General features: G+C 45.0%; 1 protein-coding gene across 5 annotated transcripts in view; it reads left to right on the plus strand.

Annotated features, from left to right (window-relative positions):
• The window catches only part of LOC147124655 (uncharacterized), a 176,738-nt gene that overhangs the window by 15,555 nt on the left and 138,198 nt on the right, over positions 1 to 22,985 (plus strand). For all 5 annotated transcript variants that reach the window (XM_085991062.1, XM_085991090.1, XM_085991079.1 and 2 more), the window contains 4 exons: positions 2,118 to 2,230; positions 2,884 to 2,980; positions 7,082 to 7,367; positions 11,836 to 11,967. In XM_085991062.1, the coding sequence (XP_085847188.1) occupies positions 2,118 to 2,230; positions 2,884 to 2,980; positions 7,082 to 7,367; positions 11,836 to 11,967 (628 nt within the window). The remainder of the gene's footprint in view (positions 1 to 2,117; positions 2,231 to 2,883; positions 2,981 to 7,081; positions 7,368 to 11,835; positions 11,968 to 22,985) is intronic.

Raw genomic sequence — 22,985 nt, forward strand, 5'->3', positions numbered from 1 at the left:
TGTGCACTTGTATGTCATGAATGGAATACTGTACCGTGAGCTAATTACACTTTATCTATAAAGTGCTGGAGATTCTATGGGATGCCCAACGTGTTATCCTGTCTACTCTGCTAGGCCATGTATTCAGACTAAAACACATTTATGTACAAGTAAGGTAATTACACAGAAGTTGCAATATATAGCAAGAAGATTTATCAGGAAATGATAAAGATTGAACCATTCCAGATGGGGCTGAAATGTCTTCTTTAGAATGTATTTCTTACACAGTCTAATAATCTGGGAGTCTTTAGGAGGAGACAACCTTGCATAGACATCCTGATATTAAATTTTGTTTGAGTGCAATTTGTAGTTTGGGAAACCTAGGCCTAGAATATCTTGGGCCAATCATAATGCTAACAGTAAGCTATTCATTTTAAATGGGTAATGGTCATTACAATTACCTCGGCCCAAATCCAGAAACTGAACCGACCTGAATTAAGCATGTTGAGGAAAACCTGCAGTGTATATCCCAGCTGAAAAGGCCTCTGAATAAACATTGAAACAGGACAAGATAGCACTAGCTGGTTCATTGAATCCTATCCTGGTATGGTGTAACCTCTGCGCACAATCACCATCACTAAACCGCCCCCCCCCAAATCCACACAATCTCCTGGGAGAGGTGAAAAAACCTCCGGCTAATTTAGGACAAAACTGTGGGAAATTCCTCTCCAACTTCTGAAGGCAGTCATACAAGCTCCAGGAGACCATGTTGACTGGATGAAACAACCCCCAACGACCCATCTACTGTCTATATGCAAGTTTGTTAGACATTCTCAGGAACTCGCCCAGCTCCCTTTTGAATGCTTGTATGTGCTTGTACAATAGGTTGACGACTCTCTGAGAAGTACCACCTCCTACCACCTTAACTACTTTTATACTTGTATAACTTATTCTTATACCCCCAGGTCCTTCCTAACCTATCTAGCTGGAATAGCCTATCCACTTGGACTGAGTTTAATACTTTCAATATTTTGAAGACCTCAATCAAATTTCCTTGAAGTCTATGCTTTTCTAGAGTAACCAAACCCCAGCCTATCATGGTAACTGAGGGCCCCTAAACTAGTATCAGTCTAGTGGTCCTACTCAATCTTTTTCAGGATCTCCATATCACCCTCCATGTGAGGGGACCAAATAGTCAAATTTGTAGACACAATGGTGCATCCCATGCAAAGAATCACATGACGAATAATGGTGCAGGTCCTTGTCCAGATCTTGCATAACTTAATACGATAGCAAAATACTGCAGATGCTGGAAATCCGAAATAATAATAGAAAACGCTGGAAAAACTCAGCAGGCCAGGGCAGCATCCGTGGAGCAAGAAACAGAGTTAATGTTTCAGGTCGATGACCTTTTGTCAGAACGTTCTGACGAAAGGTCATCGACCTGAAACGTTAGCTTTGTTTCTCGCTCCACGGATGCTGCCCTGGCCTGCTGAGTTTTTCCAGTGTTTTCTGTTGTTATTTTGCATAACTTAATGCTTTGAGCAAGTATAGTTAGAGTAGCATCTAGGCTAAAGCTGTTGCATCATGTCCCATCTTTAGATCTAGGAATTTGCCTGGGTTCTTGCAGACAGCTGGGCTCAGCTCCATCTTGAAATTAATAAGAAACCACTCAAATCCTAACTCTAGGTTTTGAAAGACACATTTGCGCTGTGCATCTAAAGCCTGGTATAAAACACCCCAGAAATAATTTTCCCAACTTGATGCAGAAGGAAAGCTGCTTTTTCACAAAGGACTTTCTTTTTTAAATTTTATTTTTATTTGTAGAATCCAAATTCTGCCAGTGATATCCCTTGAGGCATGCAACCTCTTTGTGATAGTGCTGCCATGTTCCAGTTATGACCAGCAAATATTATGAAATCCTAAAGCCAGAACTTGACAAATAAAAATATCTGAATGCTACACTACATATTTAGTGCAATGTATTGAGTTGAGAAGTTTGCTTTTGTTCATTCTGCAGCCACTTTGCTGAAGCATAGCTGGCTGCTGTTATAATTCTTCATGTTTGATAGTGTGTCTTGTTGGGAAAGACTGAACAAGGAGTGATTTACAGTTATTAATTCTTAACCCTTTTTCAGACAGTATTAATAATAGCGGTTCACAGCTGGATTCTACACCCCACTTTGAAGTCCCATTTTCAAAAGAGAAAAACCAAGTGAAAGAATCTCCAAAGGATCTCCAGGGCAAAAAGGTGACCAAACTCATTACTTATATTTTATCTTGTCTTAAATGGTTTCTACATCACTAATTTCTGATTTAAAAAAAAAAAAAAAAAATCTCTCTCTGTTCTTTTGTCGGAGTTCTACATTGTGAAATTGCTGCGAGATTTTTTCCATTACAGTAAAGTTGTAGATTATGTTTAGAATTGCCATTTTCTTAGGCAATAGAAGATTTTTTTTCTGTTAGGGAATGAACATATTTTCAGGCACCCAGTGTCAACATCCAGGATAATCAGTCCAGGTACAGCATGAGTTAATTGCACTGTGAAGCTTCCTATGTGCCTTAGCTCCACTCTTGTGATACATTTCCTGCAGCATCCATCCTTATAGGCACCCGTATAATTTGTGTTCTGTGCTATGCCTACTCTGAATTGCGTTGATACTATCCGGATTCATTTCAGTTGGGTTCCTTGCAGCCAGCAGTGTAATGAGACCATCATCCCATCAGTTTTGGTTGGAATTAAGCCCAAGCCCCAGAGGTTAAAGGATGGTTTCTTGTCTGTAGCTGCTTGTCAGTTTAGCACAGATGTAATGAGAACCATCTTCTGTCAGTGTACAAAAAAAAACCACCTTGCTTTCCTCAATGCCTGATCAAGTTTAAAAAAAACACTACTTTTCCTCCTAGAAATCGTCTGCTGCCAGATCGCAGTTGCAACTACCTGAAAATAGCCAATCTCATCATGTGGCAGAACCGTTCACCGACAAGAGGAAAGAAAATAATGGTTTGTACCACTTAACTTCATTTTGTCCTTTTGTAATGATATTGCCTCAGCAGCCTCTAGGATTGATGGGTGTAGTTTTAACAGAAAATGTTGGAGGTTTTGTCAGATACAGACTGGAGAGAGAAACTTAAACAATGCTGTGTAATAGGTTCAGTTTGCATATGATTGGCAGTTCTTTTTAAACTTGAATGGTCAAATATTCAAAATCCAGGAAGTCTTGGTAACTCTTTTCCGGAATATGAAAAGGAGCTGCTCTATTCAACTCAAAAGGTTTGTTTGAGGAGTCAGTTTGAAATGTTTGAAAGAGGGGGAAAAAAGCAGTGTAGATTAAATAGGTTCTATCAATTCTCGTGTTGCAAAGAGTTAGGTGAAAGATGTCTACAGTAAATTACATGACTCGTGCTTGTTCATCTTTTTAAAACCTCAATTTGCTTGATGTTTTAAATTTAAAATTAGATCTAATGCAATGCTCTACCACTTTGGAAGACTGGAATGCGAGTTTATAGAGGCATAAGTTTTGTAGCTAACAGATATGACTAAATAGGGCTTGCTGTTTGTTTCTTGAATACGGAAAGCTTCCCTAGATCTAAAGGCAAGGATGGACATCCTCAAAGATATGCAGAGTTGAGACTCGCGCATGAGTGGTTAATATACTAGAGCTGAAATAATCCTGGACAAAGGGGTTAGAAGTTCCAAAAGCATAAAACCCATCAAGACAGGACATAATTGGAAAGTGAATTTGGAACAAATCGCCACGGGGAAAAAAAAAGATCAAAAATGTTTAGAATAACATACTGCCAGATTTTTGAGTTTTTACGTTGGATGTTTTTCTCGGGTTCAGTGTCATCCACCACTCCTATAAGTTGAATTCCTGACCCCTGGGATCCAGATCCAGAGCTAGTCCCTACATGCTTCAAGACCGCTACCATTATTCCTGTGCCAAAACAAACGGCTGTGACGTGCCTGAACGACTATTGACCTGTCGCACTCACCCCCATCATAATGAAGTGTTTTGAGAGACTGGTCCTGGCTCACATCAAAGCCAGTGTTCCCGCCTCTCTTGACCAACACCAGTTTGCCTATCGTGCAAACAGATCAACGGAGGATGCAATCACAACTGCTCTACACTCGGCACTGAATCACTTGGATGGTAAAGAGACCTACATCAGAATGCTGTTCATAGACTACAGCTCAGCATTCAACACTATCGTCCCCAACAAGCTGGCCACCAAACTCCACACTCTTGGCCTGAACACTTCCCTCTGCAACTGGACCCTGGACTTCCTAACAAACAGATCCCAGTCTGTCAAATTAGGTAACCACACCTTCCCCCCCCCCCCCCCGACCCTGAACACGGGGGCCCCACAAGGATGTGTGCTGAGCCCCCTCCTCTACTCCCTCTTCACCCACGACTGTGTGGCTGTTCATGGTTCCAACACCATCATCAAGTTTGCGGATGATACCACGGTAATAGGCCAGATCACCAACAACGATGAGTCAGCCTACAGGGAGGAGGTCCTGCATCTCGTGAAGTGGTGCGCCGATAACAACCTGGCCCTTAACATCAAGAAAATCAAAGAAATCATTGTGGACTTCAGAAAGTCTAAAGGCGGAAGTCACACTCCCATTCACATCAATGGGGCTGTGGTGGAAAGGGTGGACAGCTTTAAGTTCCTTGGAGTCCACATCACGGAAGACCTCTCCTGGTCTCTCAATACCTCCTCTCTGGTGAAGAAGGCCCAGCAGCGCCTATACTTCCTAAGGAGGCTGAAGGGATGTAACCTGTCACCCCTGATCCTCTCTAACTTTTACCGCTGCACAATAGAGAGCATCCTGACAAACTGTATCACAGTATGGTATGGCAGCTGTAGCTACGATGACCGGAAAGCCCTGCAGCGGGTAGTCAAAACTGCCCAACGCATTACCGGCACCCGGCTATCGACCATAGAGCACATATACCAGAAACGCTGCTTACGGAGGTCACGGTCCATCATCAAAGACCCTACCCACCCCAGCCACAGTCTGTTCGCCCTCCTGCCATCTGGGAGACGCTACAGATGCATTCGCACCCGTACGACCAGATTTAGGAACAGCTTCTTTCCCAGGGCTGTCATCCTACTGAACTCCACAAATAAACTCTAAAGCCTGCACATCTGCCAATGCACTTTATTATGGTTATGTTTATGTTAATGTATTACAAGCCAAATGTATGTTGAATGTTTAAATGTCTTAATCTAAATGTACACCCTCGGGAGCCGCAAGCCTACATTTCGTTGTACTGCACTTGTGCACTAACAATGACAATAAAAGTTGATTTGATTTGATTAACCTGCCCAATATGTAGTTGATAGTGAGATATAGGGATAGAACAGAGAACCTTTGCCATTGTACCTTGGCTTACTTGAATGGATCATGCGCTGCCACATGATTCCCTTCTCTCTGATGGTTGCATTGAATATACACTTTGTCAGACATAGATTTGGGCTCTAAACCAAAGCTGGTTTATTTTAAAATAAAGCAGGTAAATGAACAGAAACCAGCATATCCAATATTATAAATTTTATTGGTCTCTTCAGTGAATATAAAAATAATAGATGCCTCCCCAGGGCCATTAACATATATTGAACCTTGAAAACCAATGTTCATTTTTACATGTTGAAACATGCCATGCAATCAAACGAACAAAGCTCCTACAGTTGACTGAAGCAATGGACTGCAGACTCCCAGCTATAGCCCAGATTGAATGCACACTAATGAACTAAGTGCATGAAGTCCAATATAACCCAGTAATTGGGATCCCTGGCTAAAGCTGTCTGTCGAGAGGGCTTACAGCCAATCATTAATCTTGCCCCTTGCAGGTCTCTGACATCACTGTCAATCAAAGACACTGCCCCAAGGATGGGCCTGATTCTTTGATCTGGATCAGGGCATATGGAACAACATCTCCAGACATGTCAGAACAAAAGACCCAAACGCATTAGCATCTTTGATTACTTAAGATGGAGCTATCCTTTGGCAAGCATAGGATTTTTGTCCACTAGTTGAGATATCTGTGGTAACTGGAATTAAACTTCTCTCCCACCATGCCATTTAAGATAGAGGTACCACACAATGCCTCTGCATTCAATCTGTGCTAACATATGAAAACATCTTTGTTTCACAGAAACTGCTGCCCAATGTGTATTAGTTGATCGTGTTTTGCCATAATTTAAAGTGTTTTCTGTGATTTCAGAAAACTAAATCAACTCGGTGTACTGTTTCTAATGATAAGGCACTTCAATCAATCATTTAATAGACACAAAAATAAATTTTTGCCACACATAAGCAAGATAATAGATGCAAGAACAGTAAGGTTACACCAAATATAATTAGGTACTCCTGATTGATGATGGGAATTGGCAGATAATTGAGTCCTCAAAATCTGGTCTTGGGGATATTGCTGTGCTGTACACCCAGGTATGGGAATGAAGACAAGTATAATATATTAAAAAAAGTAAACATCATGTAGTTTTATTCACCAAGAAAAGATGAACTACAAATAACTTAAGAAAAATGAGGGTGCTGTATACTGTGGAGATGTCTCATAAAGCACTTTCTTTAAAGAATGTGGTGAATTGAAAAGGCAGATAATTCAAGTGCAAATAAGTGGTTAAACTTTAGATGGGAGAGTTAAAAATGAGTGACCTTCAGTGCGCTGAATTAAACATTTTTCATCGAACTTTTTTTAAGAAGCTGCAACATTACATAAACTCTTGTATGTTTTGGTATTTCTCTGTTGACCATGTCATTTGTTTGTCATGGACTTCTTTAAATCACAATTGAAGTCATTGCCTCACACACACTGCTGGTAACAGTGTGCTGATGCTGTGGTCTTTAGTGACCGTTAGAGCAATAACCACCTGTCTTTACTGTGTCCTGTGCCTTTTTCCATCTACCAGTTAGTCTTTGTGCCTTCCGGATCAAAAAAAATGGCCCAAACTGTTCCGTGAAAATTGAAGTGGAATTTGTTTTTTTAATTAAATCTGGAAATTGTTTTTTTAAAACAATTTGATTCTATAAGCTTTACAAGGATGATCATTTTCTTTCCTTTCTCTTTTGAAGGCTACTGCAGTTCAAGTAAACAGATGGAGCCTCGGCTAGCACCAATAGCCGTTGCTGATGACAAAGCCAATGTGGATGGCGGTGGTGATGGTGTTGATGATGATGATGAAAGAGAATTTGTTGATGAAGCAGAAGAGCCCCTCCTCATTGGCGTAGAGGCCCTAGTGCCACAGGCAGACGTGTCCATTGTGGAAAAATTTGGGATCACTTATAATGCAGAAACATCAGTTGTAAACTCAACTCCAAACCCTTCAAGACTTTCAGAAGAAGCTAAACCAAAAATGAAGTATGAAAGCTGGTGGTTTAGTACAAGTAGAGTTGAATGATAGTTCTTGGACTTGGGCAGATGTTAACAGCAGCAGTAAACCTTCTAACCTTACCAATGGCAACTCATTTTCTGACAAAGTGCAGGTGTATCTTTATTTTGCAGGGTAGAAATTCAAACAGCTTAAAAATTGCGTACCTTTTTGTTAACTTTGTGGAACAGTTTACTTCATACCATTTATATAGCTCTATAAAGCTGGTAACTTGTAAAGGGCAGTACTTTAAAAGCTCTTGCATTGAATTACATAGAATATACAGCTCAGAAACAGGCCATTTGGCCGACCAGTCCATGCTGGCATTTATGCTCCACTCGAGCCTCTTCGCATCCTTCCTCCTCTAACTCGATCAGCATGACCCTCTCTTCCCTTCTCCCGCATATGCTTATCTAGTTTCCCCATAAAAGCATCTATACTATTCGCCTCAACTACTCCCTATAGTAGAGAGTTCCACATTCTTGCCATTCTCTGGGTAAAGAAGTTACTTCTGAATTCTTGGTGACTATCTTATATTGATGAACTCTAGTTTTGTTCTTCCCCACAAGTGGGAACACACTCTGTGTCTACTCTATCAAAACCTTTCAAAATTTTAAAGACCTCTATTAGGACACCTTTCAGTCTTCTGTTTCCAAGAGAAAAGAGATCCAGCCTGTTCATCCTTTCCTGACGTGTATAACCTCGCAGTTTTGGTATCATCCTTGTAAATCTTTTTTGCACCCTCTCCAGTGCCTCAAAATCCTTTTTATAATATGGTGATCAAAACTGTACACAGTACTCAAGTGTGGTCTAACCAAGGTTCGATACTAGTTTAGCATCACTTCTACTTTTCAATTCTATCCCTCTAGAAATAAACCCGAATGCATGGTTTTTTTTTAAGGCTGTAACTATTTGTAACACCAAAGTTCTGATTGGTCTCCTTGGAGGGCAAGAGCAGATTTCTGATTGGTGCCATTGGAGGACAAGACACACCCAGTAGTTTGTATGGAATGTGTAATTCGATCCTGCCTGCTTGAGTAATCAAGTACTTTGCAATCTGTAATATGATGCATTCATTGTGACAGCCAGCTCCAGAGCTCAACAGTGTGGTTAGGCGCGCGCACACTGCCGCAGTCAGATAGGAAAGGATGAGACCATGAGGATGAGAATTTTAAAATCAAAGTGTTGGTAGACAATGATCCCCCTAACACAAAAGCAAAATACAGGAAACTTTTTTTATCCAGGACCGGCGTGGTGCCGGTTTATCAAAAAGTCCGGATTACAGAGAGGTATAGTTAAAAGGTAAGAAGTCGCACAACACCAGGTTATAGTCCAGCAGCTTTATTTGAAATCACAAGCTTTCGGAGCGCTGCTCCTTCGTCAAATAAAGCTGTTGGACTATAACCTGGTGTTGTGTGACTTCTTACATTTGTCCACCCCAGTCCAACACCGGCATCTCCACATCATAGTTAAAAGGTATGAGAGCTCCGTACACAGCAACAAATCCAGGCTTCCCTGTTGCTTAGCAACAGCTGCAGGAACCCCGGCCACAGACCAAGTGTCCCTGTTGCTTAGCAACAAGTGCAGGAACCCCGATTACGCAGCCACAGACCCAGGAACGGCCACTAATATGAAGTAAAACTTACCTGAACCTACTCCTGAATTTTGCTGGTTAAGAGATTTCCGGTTATTTCGGTGCCGGTAAATCGAGAGTTTCCTGTACTGTGGATTCTGGAAATCTGAAATAGAAACAAAGTGCTGGAAATGCTCAGCAGATCAGGCCGCATCTGTGGAGAGAGAAACAGAGTTAACGTTTCAGGCCGCTGAATTGTTAACTCTGTTTTTCTATCCACAGATGTTGCCTGACCTGCTGAGTATTTCCAGCACTTTCTGTTTTTATTTTAGTGTTCCCCCTAATTTTCTTTTGGGTGCGCGGTCCCTTTAACTGGCTGCGTGGGACCTCCAGACAGCTGCACGGCCGCACAACTAAGCGAGCACAGAGATGATGGGTGAATGGGACTTGCTGCGAGTTAGGATACGTGCAGCAGAGTTTTGGATGAGCTCAAGTTCATTGAGGATGGAAGATGCGATGCTGGCCAGGAGAACATTGGAATAGCGGAGTCCAGCAAATAACACACGAATGTGCATGTTGTAGAACCAACACCGAATATGCTCTCATTTTAAAAATTCCATTTATTTATTGCCCCATCCCTAATTGCCCTTGAGAGGGTGGTAATAAGATGCCTTCTTGAACCGCTGTGGCCTGGTTGGGGGGTGGGTTGCGGGAAAGGAAGAGAGGGCAAATGTGGTGCAGGTGTAAAGGGGGTGGAACGACATGACCCAGGCCTAACCGAGCGGGAGAATGTGATTTATCTTCCCACCTGGACCACGTTCTTGCTCTCAATTCCTCCCCCCCCCCCCCGCCACCGCTCCTTTAGACCTGGGTCATGTTCTACCCCTTCACCCCCCCCTCCCCACTATTCTCACCCCCCCCCCCCACTATTCTCACCGTGTCCAAACCCTCCCCACCCCCCCTCCATAAGTTCATGACCACCTCTCCTTCTGCGAGCTTCTCTCTCTCTCTCTCTCTCTCTCTACCCCTTGATCTCCGTTTTCTCGCTCTCGATCTCCCCCTCCCTCGATTGCCTCTCCTTCCCCTGCCACCCCCCAACCAGCCCGATCCCCTGACCTTCTCCGCACTGAGCCGAGTGGAGTGAAGCGTGGGTTGAGTACTGTGCATACACGACCGGATCAAGCGCACCTGCGTGGTACCAAACGGGTGTGCATGCGCAGAGAGGGTCAAAAATGCGTTGCAACTTCTCACTTTTTTTAATGGCCTTATTAATCTGCGTCGCAACTTTTAGTGATTTGTGTATTTGTTCTCCCAGATCCCTTTGCTCCTCTACCCCATTTAGATTCTTATTTTCCAAGTAATATATGATTTCCTTTATTTTTCTTACCAATTTGTAATACCTCGCACTTATCTATGCCTATTAATTTGCCAATTATATGCCTATTCTGCAAGTTTATTAATGTCGTCTTGTAATTTGTTGCAGTCCTCCTCAGTATTGACTATCCACCCCCTCCCCCAAAAAAAAGTTTGGTGTCATCTGTAAATTTAGAAATTGTGTTTTTGATTCCAAAGTCTAAATCGTTAATATAAGTTGTGAACCACTGCGGTCCCAGCACGGATCCTTGTGGGACTCCACTTTCCACCTTCTGCCACTCTGAGTAGCTACTCTTTACCCTTACTCTCTGCTTTTTGTCTTGAAGCCAGCTAGCTATCCATTCTGCTACTTGTCCCCTGACTCCACATGTTCTGACCCTATTCATTACTCTATTATGTGGTACCTTATCGAAGGCCTTTTGGAAATCTAGATATATTGCACTTACTGTATTGCCCTTGTCTACTCTCTCTGTTACCTCTTCAAAGAATTCAATGAGGTTGGTCAAACAAGACTCCCTTTTGAAACCCATGCTGACTATTCATTTATTATATTTTTGGTTTCTAGATGTTCTTCTATTTTCTCCTTTAGTAGGGATTCCATTATTTTTTCCTACCACCGATGTTAAGCTGACAGGTCTAGAGTTCCCTGGACATCTTCTATCTCCCTTTTTAAATATAAGTATAACCGTAGCTATCTGCAAGTCCTCTGGCACTACACCTTTTCTAATGAATTATTAAATAGGTATAATAATGCCTCTGCTATCTCTTCTTGATTCTTTTAAAATGCATGGATGCAATCTGTCCGGACCAGGTTTTTAATTCTGAGTTTGATTAGTTTATTTAATATTTCTCTCCTATTTTAAATGCAGTTGTATCATTTCCAATCCCATTTTTTGATGTCATGTCCACCTGATCCGTCTCCCTGGTAAATACTGAAGCAAAATAATTATTTAATATTTCTGCCATTTTGCTATCGCTGCCTGTGATTTTATCCTGACCGTCCCTTAGTGGCCCTATTCCCATCCCGACTTTCCTTTTTTAAAATGTATTTGCCTGTAGAATATTTTACTATTGTTTTCTGTTCCGTTCCATTTAATTTCATAGTTCCTCTTTGCCTTCCTAATTGTTTTTTTGACCTCTCTCCTAGTCTCTGTATTCACTTTTGTCATGCTCTCCCCTACTGTCCATGTACTTAATGTGTGTCCCTTTCCTTACCCTCAATTTTTCCCTTTGTCTTTATTCATCCATGGTGTCTCATTAGTGTTTAGTTTGTTCTTGTGTTTTAGTGGAATATATTTTTCCTGGCCTCTGTTGAACACCATTTTAAATGTTTCCCATTGCTGTTCTACGTCATTGTTTGCTAATATTGTTGTCCATTTTATTTTCCCAAGTTGTTTTCTCAGCCTCTCAAAATCAGCTTTTCTCCAATCTATTACCCTGTTTCCTTTTGCACGTTTGCTAATCTTTGTGTCATCACTGCTGAGCTCAATTGACTAAATTATGTTTTGCAGGCTATGTTTTAATACCAGTGTAACACCTATAGTCTTGAAGAGTCCACTTGTAGGAATCAAAGAAAAGAATATTGCCCCATTCACTTCAGGAATTGAAAATCATAAGACTTCGTCCAACTATTTTGGAAAGAAGTAAGTACATCTTTAAATGTTTAAAGGACCGTTCTATTTTGAGTCTCACGACATGACATTATTTTTCTCTTCCTCTTCCTGAAGGCATTGGCTTCTTGCAGGGTTATGGTTCCATGGGCACCAGGTGCCTTCTGGTTCTTTGCCTGAATGACCTAAGCAGTGAGTATCAGGCTGTTCAACTTTGAGGACCATTACAGCTAAGCTCAGTCCTATTGTCCCCTGATTTGAGCAGGGGTCGCTGGATAGTGGTCAAGAGAGGAACTGTGGCTTATTTATTTTCCTCTTCCCTAATCCAGAGGCATTGAGGCCACTGATAGCACCACGACCACTGCCCTGGCTGAGATGAGGTAACGGCACAGACTGGCAATCAAACTTCTTGACATGTATGGGTGGTTCAGGTAGTTGGGGCAGTGACCTGCTGAGCCATAAAGGATTGTTGATGATTTGTTTTAGTAATATAACCATTAAAAAAAAAAGCTAATGCGCTGCATTATCTAAATGGTTATCGTATGAATTTGTTTCTTTATCAAATAAACATTTTATTTAAAACCAGCGCTGCTTTAAAAAAAATTATTGAGGTGGAGGGCCAGAACACCACCATGGTTGAAAAGGATAAAAAAGAAGACAAGGTAAATCAGGAAGTTGGTGATTAGATGACACCAAGCTTGGGTTTCAAAAGCCTTAAGACTTTAGGTGGAAAGAAAAACTGAGCTGGACCAGGAGTTCCACAGTTGAGGTCCTGGGAATGAATGAGTTGCAGTAGGAGGCAATTGGCTGACTTCCACAATATGATGCTACCAGTGGGGATCTGCACTCTTGTAGCCTGCAATTTTCCATTTGTGAAACTTAGTGGATAGGAAATCAAGGGCTGCACATCTTTGATGTCCTTGGGAGTATTTCCTGCAAGTGCGCATCTCACTGGTAGTGCCTAATCAGAAAATCACCCCATGTAGGGGATGAGGAGGATAGTAACAGACTTCAGGAGGACATGGACAGACATGTGGTGAATGAAATTTAATGCAGAGAAGTGTGAAGTTATACATTTTGGTAGGAAGACTGAGGAGAGGCAAATTGAACTAAATGGTACAATTTTAAAGGGGTTGCAGGAACAGAGACCCCTAGGGGTGTATGTTCACAAATCTTCGAAGGACAAGTTGAGAACGCTGTTAAAAAAGCATGTGGGATCCTTGGCTTTATTAATAGGAACATTGAGTACAAAAGCAAGGAAATTATGCTTAACCTTTACAAATCACTGGTTAGACCTCAGCTGGAGTATTGTGTTCAATTCTGGGCACCACACTTTAGGAAGGTTGTCAAGGCCTTGGAGAGGGTGCAGAAGAGATTTACTAGAATGGTACCAGGGATGAGGGACCTCAGTTATATGGAGAGACTGGAGAAGCTGGGCTTGTTCTTTAGCGTAGAGGTGTTCATGAAAATCATGAATGGTTTTGATGGAGTAATTCAGAATAAACAGTTTCCAGTGGCACAAGGGTTAGTAACCAGAGGACACAGATTTAAGGTGATTGGCAAAAGAACCAGACATGAGGAAACTTTTTTTTTTTTACACAACGAGTTGTTGTGATCTGGAATGCACTGCCTGAAAGGGTGGCGGAAGCAGATTCAATAGTAACATTCAAAAGGGAATTGGATAGAAGGGGGAAAAAATTACAGGGGAGTGGGGTTAATTGGTTAACTCTACCAAAGAGCCGGCACAGGCACGCTTTGCCGAATGGCCTCATTCTGTGCTGTATCATTCTATGATTCTGTAGGATGAGTCTTTATCTGAACAAGCTGGGGTTTAGAGCGTGCCCCTTGCTGGCTTACAAAGTTTGGTTCTTGGACATCCTGCTCGATCTCACTTCCACACAGGAGAGAGCTCTCGTGATGGGTTGGATGCTGCATCCTGACTTTCCATGTAAGAGCCTAGCCGTTTCAAGATGTGATTGCCTTGTACAAACCATTCATAAATGAACTTTGCCACAGGTGGCAGAAGTTTCTCTTTGGTCCTGTGTGGAAGTGACTTGGGGGTCAGATGTGAGGATGCTGGACAGCCTGAACTTGGAGGGTGGGGTGGGGTGGGATGGCGAATGGGGCTTAGACTGCGGAGCTGAGAAGAGCATGACTCAAAGAAAGGCAAAGACAAAATTCTCTGTCTTCTGCTTCTCACTCATTCGGTCTTGTCCTTTCAGATGAGAGGTGCTGGATTGTGTGATGGACAAGAGAGCATTTTCTAGAGGTAGCTCCTGAGTGCCAGGTGAGGATCCTGACACTGCTGCAGTCCAGGTGGTGGTTGACGCCTTGTGGGGTGCCTTGCATAAACCATTCACAAACTGACCTCGGCACAAGTAGTACAAATTTCCATGGGTATAGTGTGGAAATGACTTTGGGGACTGGAGGCGAGGATATGGAATAGACTGGACCGTGGTGGTGCAGTGGGGGAGGGGGAGGATGGTATAAAAGTAGGGAAGTCTTGCGCCGGTGAGACCACACCTGGAGTACTGCGTGCAGTTGGTCTTAATTAAGGAGGGATATACTTGCAATGGAGGCAGTTCAGAGAAGGTTCACTAGGTGGATTCCTGAGATGAAGGGGTTGTCTTAGGAAAAAAGGTTGAGCAGGTTGGGCCTATACTCATTGGAGTTTAGAAGAATGATAGGTGATCTTATTGAAACATAAGATTTTGAGTGGACATGACAGGGTAGATGCAGGGAGGATGATTTCCCTCGTGGGGGATCCTAGAACGTGGGGGATCCTAGAACTAGGGGGCATAATTTCAAAATAAGGGGGCACCCATTTAAAACTGAGATGAGGAGGAATTTCTTCCCTGAGGATCGTGAATCTTTGGAATTCTCTACCGCAGAGAGCTGTGCAGGTGGAGTCATTGAATATATTCAAAGCGGTGACAGACAGATATTTGAGCTACAGGGGAGTCGAGGGTTATGGGGAGCGGGCGGGAAAGTGGAGTTGAGGCCAAGATCAGATTAGCCATGTGTGGTAAACCACTGTTATACCTGTCTGTAAGTGTATGTGTATTCCACTAGGTACAGGTCTGGACATGCCTCAGCTGACTCCTCCCACTATTCCAGGTATATAAGTGACTACCTCCCAGTCCCTTAGTATTCTGGACGGGTCGACCACTCGAGACAAGACCTTCATTCTTTAGTTAATAAAAGCCTGGTTGTTACTCGCTTAACCTCAGTCTTTTGAGTAATTGATGGCGCATCAATTTTATTAACTAAATTTTTTATAATGGAGAAGATCCTCACACCAGCATGCCTGGACCTGGACAGTCGGGAAGCGGACGCTTCCACCAAGTTTCCTCACTGGCTCATGTGCTTCGAGACATTCCTGACTGCCTCCACGGCGGTTGTAACGGATGCGAACAAACTGTCCTGATCTCCAAGGTGAACCACCGAGTGTACTCGGTCATCCGGGACGCGACCTCGTACACAGCCGCCCTCCAGCTCCTCAAGGCCAAGTACACGCGCCCTGTGAACGAAGTATACGCCAGGCACCTACTGGGGAGTCGCAAGCAACAACCTGGGGAATCGACTGAGGAATACCTCCAAGCTCTGTCCGTGCTTGGCCGGGCCTGTGGGTGTAAGGCGGTAACGGCCACTACATACACGGAGGAACTGATCCGGGATGCCTTCGTAGCGGGCCACAGGTCCAACTACACCCGACAGCGACTGCTGGAGCAGAGTGACCTCACCCTCGACAAAGCCTCCGAAATTGCACTAACGCTGGACGCAGCCTACCGGGGCATGGATGCCTACTCCTCTGCACCGTGGACGCCGTGGAGAACGACAACCTGGGACACGGTAGGACAGCCCCATAGCACCGTGCCACCCCAGCCACAGCCCAACGACGGCCCAACTACCGCAGCAGTGTCCCAAAGCCAGACAGCAGTATCCCAAGGCCAGAAATGCTACTTCTGTGGCCAGGCCAAACACCCCAGAGCGCGCTGCCCGGCGAAGAATGCGACATGCTCGGGCTGCGGGAAAAAGGGACACTACGCCAGCGTCTGCAAGGCCAAAGCCACCCCGAACGCCAGCAGCGCCGTGTGTGGGCCGTGCGAGCCGCCATCTTGGGCCCCCCAACAGCGCCGCGTGTGGGCCGTGCGGGCCGCCATCTTGGGCCTCCCCAGCCATGTGCGAACCACCGCAGCAGCAGCCATCTTGGACGACTCCAGCCACATGGGAATCATGGACGCCGCCATCTTGGACACCAGCCGGGACGCAGCAGGCCGCCAACCCCCCCCCCCCCCAATCTGATACCCGCAGCGACACACCGACCCCTACGCTGGCCTCTGTTACGCTGGACCAAACGAGACCGCACCAACTAACTCGGTCCAAAATGGACGTTAAGGTAAACGGCCATGCAATAAACTGCCTTTTTGACTCCGGGAGCACAGAGAGCTTCATCCACCCCGACACGGTGCGGCGTTGCTCTCTCCCAGTCCTGCCTGCGCACCAGCGGATTTCTATGGCCTCCGAGTCCCAGTCAGCAGACATTGGCGGCTACTGCGTGGTGACACTAGTAGTAGACGGGACTGTGTTCAATAATTTTAAACTCCTGGTCCTGCCCGACCTCTGCGCTGCCGTTCTACTGGGGTTGGATTTCCAGTGCCACCTCAAAAGCGTTACGATGGCGTACGGTGGCCCCCTCCCCCCACTCACAGTCCGCAGCCAGCAGCCTCCAAATTGCCCGCCGCGCACCAGATGCAACCTCTCCACACTCAGAGTCCCACCCCCCCCCACTGTTTGCTAACCTCACCCCCGACTGCAAGCCCATCGCCACAAAGAGCAGGCGATACAGTGCCGGGGACAGGGTTTTCATCAAAACCGAAGTGGAGCGGCTCCTGAAGGAGGGGATTATCGAGGGCAGCTCCAGCCCCTGGCGAGCCTAGGTTGTGGTCGTTAAGACCGGCGAAAAACAACGCCTAGTCATCGACTACAGCCAAACAATAAACCGCTACACCCTGCTGGACGCCTACCCACTCCCCCGCATAGCTGACATGGTCAACCTGATCGCGCAGTACCGCGTCTTTTCGACCATTGACCTGAAATCAGCGTACCACCAGCTCCCCATCCGCCCTGAAGACCGCCAGTATACTGCTTTTGAGGCAAACGGCCGCCTCTATCACTTCCTTAGGGTTCCCTTTGGCGTTACCAACGGGGTCTCCGTCTTCCAAAGGGAGATGGACCGGATGGCCGATCAAAACGCGCTGCAGGCCACTTTCCCTTACCTAGACAATGTGACCATCTGCGGCCATGACCTGCAGGACCATGACGCAAACCTTGAGAAATTCCTCCACACCACCCAACTCCTGAACCTGACATATAACAAGGAGAAGTGCATATTCCGCACAGACCGCCTCGCCATCCTTGGCTGTGTTGTGGAACACGGGGTCATCGGTCCCGACCCAGACCGGATGCGTCCCCTTATGGAACTCCCACTGCCTAAAAGTTCTGAAGAGGTGCCTAGGGTTTTTTTCCTACTACGCTCAGTGGGTCCCCTACTATGCAGACAAAGCCCGTCCGCTGATCAAGTCCACCTCTTTTCCCCTGACGGCAGAGGCCCGCTTGGCTTTCCACCGTATCAAGGAAGACATTGCCAAAGCCACCATGCACGCAGTGGACGAATCCATCCCCTTCCAGGTGGAAAGCGACGCGTCCGACTTTGCCTTGGCCGCCACCCTTAATCAGGCGGGGAGACCTGTGGCCGCCTTCTCACGAACCCTCCAGGGCCCGGAGACCAGACACTCCGCGGTCGAGAAGGAGGCCCAGGCCATTGTGGAGGCTGTGCGCCATTGGAGGCACTACCTGGCCGGAAAACGATTTACCCTGCTCACTGACCAGCGTTCAGTTGCTTTTATGTTCAACAACAAGCAGAGGGGCAAAATCAAAAATGACAAGATCTTGAGGTGGAGAATCGAACTTTCCACCTACAATTACGAGATCTTGTACCGGCCTGGGAAGCTCAATGAACCCCCAGATGCCCTATCGCGTGGCACCTGCGCCAGCGTGCAGATCGATAGGCTGGGGGCCCTCCACAATGACCTCTGCCACCCGGGGGTCACCAGGTTCTTCCACTTCATCAAGGCCCGCAACCTGCCTTACTCCATCGAGGAGGTCAGGACCACGACCAAGAACTGCCAAGTCTGCGCTGAGTGCAAACCGCACTTTTATAGACCAGACAGGGCCCACCTGATAAAAGCCACTCGCCCTTTCGAATGCCTGAGCGTCGATTTTAAAGGGCCTCTCCCCTCCTCCGACCGCAATGTGTACTTCCTCAACATCATTGACGAGTACTCCCGTTTCCCGTTCGCTATCCCTTGCCCGGACATGACCAGTGCCACCGTCATTAAATGTCTGAACAACCTCTTCACCCTGTTCGGTTTCCCCAGCTATATCCATAGCGACCGGGGCTCATCGTTTATGAGCGACGAACTCCGCCAGTACCTGCTCGCTAGGGGTATAGCCACAAGCAGGACCACCAGTTACAACCCCCGGGGGAACGGACAGGTGGAAAGAGAGAATGCAACAGTTTGGAAGGCTGCCCTACTAGCCTTAAAGTCTAGGGGCCTTCCGACCTCCCGCTGGCAGGAGGTGCTCCCCGATGCGCTCCACTCGATTCGGTCACTGCTCTGCACTGCCACCAATGCCACCCCTCACGAGAAAATGTTTGTCTTCCCAAGGAAGTCCACATCGGGGACATCGTTACCGCCATGGCTGACGTCCCCAGGGCCGGTACTACTGAGAAGACACGTGAGGACCAATAAAACGGACCCCCTGGTCGAGAGGGTCGACCTCCTCCACGCCAACCCCCAGTACGCTTACATTGCGTACCCGGACGGGCGGGAGGACACAGTCTCCATACGAGACCTCGCACCCTCGGGGACCGCTGTAACCCACTACCCATTACCACCCCCCCCCCCCCCCCCCCCCCACGACCCGATATCCAACCCCAGCAGCCGGCACGCCTGAGCCCGTCACCCACGAGGACTACACTCCAGTGCACCAGCCTACACGGGACGCGACGCCGGAAGCTCCACCACCCCTGCCGTCGCCACGTCGATCACAGCGGCAGATAAGACCTCCGGAGAGACTCCAATACATGAACTTTTAAATACACTTCACCCCGCGATCTTATTGAATGGCGGAGCAGGCTTGAGGGGCCAAATGGCCTACTCCTGCTCCTATTTCTTATGTTCTTGTGTTCTAAGCTTGGTCGTGGGGCTTAATACGAACATATGAATTAGGAGCTGGGGTAGGCCACTCGGCCCTTCGAGCCTACTCCACCATTCAATAAGATTATGGTTGATCCAATTACTCCACATTCCCGCCTACCCCCGATAACTTTTCACCCCCTTGCTTACCAAGAATCTATCTACCTCTGCCTTAAAAAATATTCAAAGACTCTGCTTCCACCACCCTCCTGAGGAAGAGTTCCAAAGACTCACGACTCTGAGAAAAAAAATTCTCCTCATCTCTGTCTTAAATGGGCGACCCCTTATTTTTAAACAGTGACCCCTAGTTCTAGATTCTCCCACAAGAGGAAACATGCACTTCACATCCACCCTGTCCAGACCCCTCAGGATCTTATATGTTTCAATGAAGTCACCTCTTGCTCTTCTAAACTCCAGCGGATACAAGCCTAGCCTGTCCAACCTTTCCTCATAAGACAACCTGCCCACTCCAGGTATTAGTCTAGTAAACCTTCTCTGAACTGCTTCCAACACATTTACATCCTTCCTTAAATAAGGAGACCAATACTGTACACAGTACTCCAGATGTGGTCTCATCAATGCCCTGTATAACTGAAGCATAACCTCCCTACTTTTGTATTCAATTCTCCTCACAATAAACGATAACATTCTATTAGCTTTCCTAATTACTTGCTGTACCTACATAGTAAACTTTTGCGATTCATGCACTAGGACACCCAGATCCCTCTGCATCTCAGAGCTCTGCAATCTCTCAGCATTTAGATAATATGCTTTTTTATTCTTCCTGCCAAAATGGACAACTTCACATTATACTCCATTTGCCAGATCTTTGCCCACTCACTTAACCTATCTGTATCCCTTTGTAGCCTCCTTATGTCCTCTTCACAATTTACTTTCCTACCTATCTTTGTGTCATCAGCAAATTTAGCAACCATACCTTTGGTCCCTTCATCCAAGTCATTTATATAAATTGTAAAAAGTTGAGGCCCCAGCACTCATCCCTGTGGCACACCACTTGTTACATCTTGCCGATCAGAAAATGACCCATTTATGTCTACTCTCTGTTTCCTGTTAGCTAGCCAATCTTCTATCCATGCCAATATGTTACCCTCTACACCATGAGCTTTTATTTTCTGCAATAACCTTTGATGTGGCACCTTATCAAATGCCTTCTGGAAATCTAAGTACAATACATCCACCGGTTCCCCTTTATCCACAGCATATGTTACTTCCTCAAAGAACTCCAATAAATTGGTTAAACATGATTTCCCTTGCACAAAACCATGTTGACTCTGCCTGATTACTTTGAACTTTTCCAAGTGTCCTGCTACAACGTCTTTAATAATAGCTTCTAACAACTTCCCTATAACAGATGTTAAGCTAACTGGCCTGTAGTTTCCTGCTTTCTGTCTCCCTCCCTTTTTGAATAAAGCAGTTACATTCGCTATTTTCCAATCGAATGGAACCTCCCCGAATCTAGGGAATTTTGATTTACTCTTCGATTTGTACTCTCTATCCCTTCCTGTCATGGTCTGTTTATCATTTCCCATATTAATACCTTTCTCTCTTGCCTTGTCTCTAATCTTTGAATTACCACATCTTCCCAAATTTGATCTCATGCCCCCAATATTTAGTTTAAAGCCATCTCTACCTCCCTAGTTATACGACTCGCCAGAACACTGGCCCCAGCACGGTTCAGGTGAAGACTATCCCAACGATACAGATCCCACTTTCCCCAGTACTGGTGCCAGTGCCCCAGGAATTGAAACCCATTTCTCCCACACCAGTCTTTGAGCCATGCATTCATCTCTCTCTCTCCCCCCTCCCCCCCTCGAGTACCCATTCCACAGTTACTATCTCTCATTACTCCTCCTCTTCCTTCCAAACCAAGTCTCCAGTCTCTATCTCCTGTGGCTCGAGTGCTCCGGACATCAGCTGGTCCGGGTTCCCTGCAGTGGTGGGGTGATGTCACTGGTCCGGAGATGGGAAATTACACAGTGCAGTCTATCGCAACTGGCAACTGAATGAAAACTGACAGGGAGGTAGAGCGGTGTCCCAGAGTTCCTGCACAGGGACAGACTGCTGTGCCGACACACTGGCGATGCAACAAACTTTTCTCCTGCGTTTTCAGCATCAGTGCTCTTGAGCATCCCTGATTTTAATTGGTCAAACATTGATGGCTGTGCCTTCAGCTGCCAAGGCCCTAAGCTCTGGAATTCCCTCCCTAAACCTCTCCGCCTCTCTACCTCTCTTTCCTCCTTTAAGTCGCTCCTTAAAACCTACCTCTGACTAAGCTTTTGGTCATCTGCCCATATATCTCCTTATGTGGCTCGGTGTCAAATTTTGTTTATTAACGCTCCTATAAAGCACCGTGGGACGTTTTACTGTGTTACTACGCTATATAAATGCAAGTTGTTGTTGTCATCGTCCAGTTGAAACCAGAAGGGTTGGGAACTCTAAAATGATCTGAAAAAATTCCTTTCCTTTCTAACTTTAATTCAATATATTTCATTATAATACTGGTGTTTTTTTTTGTATTTTGTGCTGTTTGGGATGGTTTTTATATGAAAAAGAAATAATTTGTGGATTAGTCTGCTGTGGTAGCCTTGCAGCCCAATTTGCTCTATTTTTGGAGAAATTAAAATTTTACCTGTGAACTGCATCAGTAGAGTTTCTGTAATTAACTACTTTAAGCTGTGATGGTGTCACATTCTTTAGGAATGTGGAGATAAGACATTTGAACTGAACAAACCAAATTGGCAAAAGTAGCTTGGAGGATGAGTTCATGGAATGCATTTGAGACAGTTTTCTAGAACAATATGCCAAGGAACCAACTAGGGAGTAGGCTATTTTAGATTTAGTGTTGTGTAATCTCATAGTAAAGGATCTTTTGGGGAGGAGTGATCATAATACGATAGAATTTCATATTAAGTTTGAGAGTGATGTGGTTAAGTCTGAAACTAGTCTCTTCCATTTAAACAAAGCCAATTACGGAGGTCTGAGGGACGAGTTGGCTGAGGTAGATTGGGAAATTAGATTAAAAGATATGACGGTAGATGAGCAATGGCAAACATTCTCCAATGAATATACATTCCCTTGAGGAATAAAAACTCCTAGAAAAGTGGTACAACTGTGGCTAACTAGAGAAGTTAATAGTATTAGATTAAAAGAAGAGGCTTAGTGTTGCCAAAAAGAGTAGTAAGCCTGAGGATTGAGGGGGTTTTAAAAATTAGCAAAGGATGACCAAGAAATTGATAGAGGGAGAATTTAGAATATGAGAGTAAACTTGCAAGAAATATTAAAACAGATTGTAAGAGCTTTTACAAGTATGTAAAAAGGAAGCGATTTGCGAAAGCAAACGTGGGTTCCTTAAGGCAGGAGAAATAATAATGGGGAATAAAGAAATGGCAGAGACGTTAAACAAATACTTCGTATCTGTCTTCACAGTATGTAGGGGGGGCATCTATTACCTGGTTTATTATGGTAACATACCTGGCCAGCAGCCTTTTTGCCTGCTGCACTGTAAACCAATTTTAACAGCGGTTCCGAATCGCTACCCCACCTTTCAGTTCTGACTGGAGGACTTACAATTAATGATGTTAAAGCGGACAATTGGTTTGGATATGAGCAAAGTCAAAATTTATTAAACTAAAGAACCATAATCAAATATTAACTATACCACACGAACATAGTAAATGCAACAAAAGTATATAACAAGGGGGTACACACGGCAAAAACGAGGGATACAATGGCTACAATGTTATTTAAACAATCTCAGCAATTCCCTTA

Source organism: Somniosus microcephalus, chromosome 1, assembly GCF_052327205.1.
Source record: "Somniosus microcephalus isolate GS21.2 chromosome 1, FLI_Smic_1.0, whole genome shotgun sequence".
Classification (NCBI taxonomy): Eukaryota; Metazoa; Chordata; class Chondrichthyes; order Squaliformes; family Somniosidae; genus Somniosus; species Somniosus microcephalus.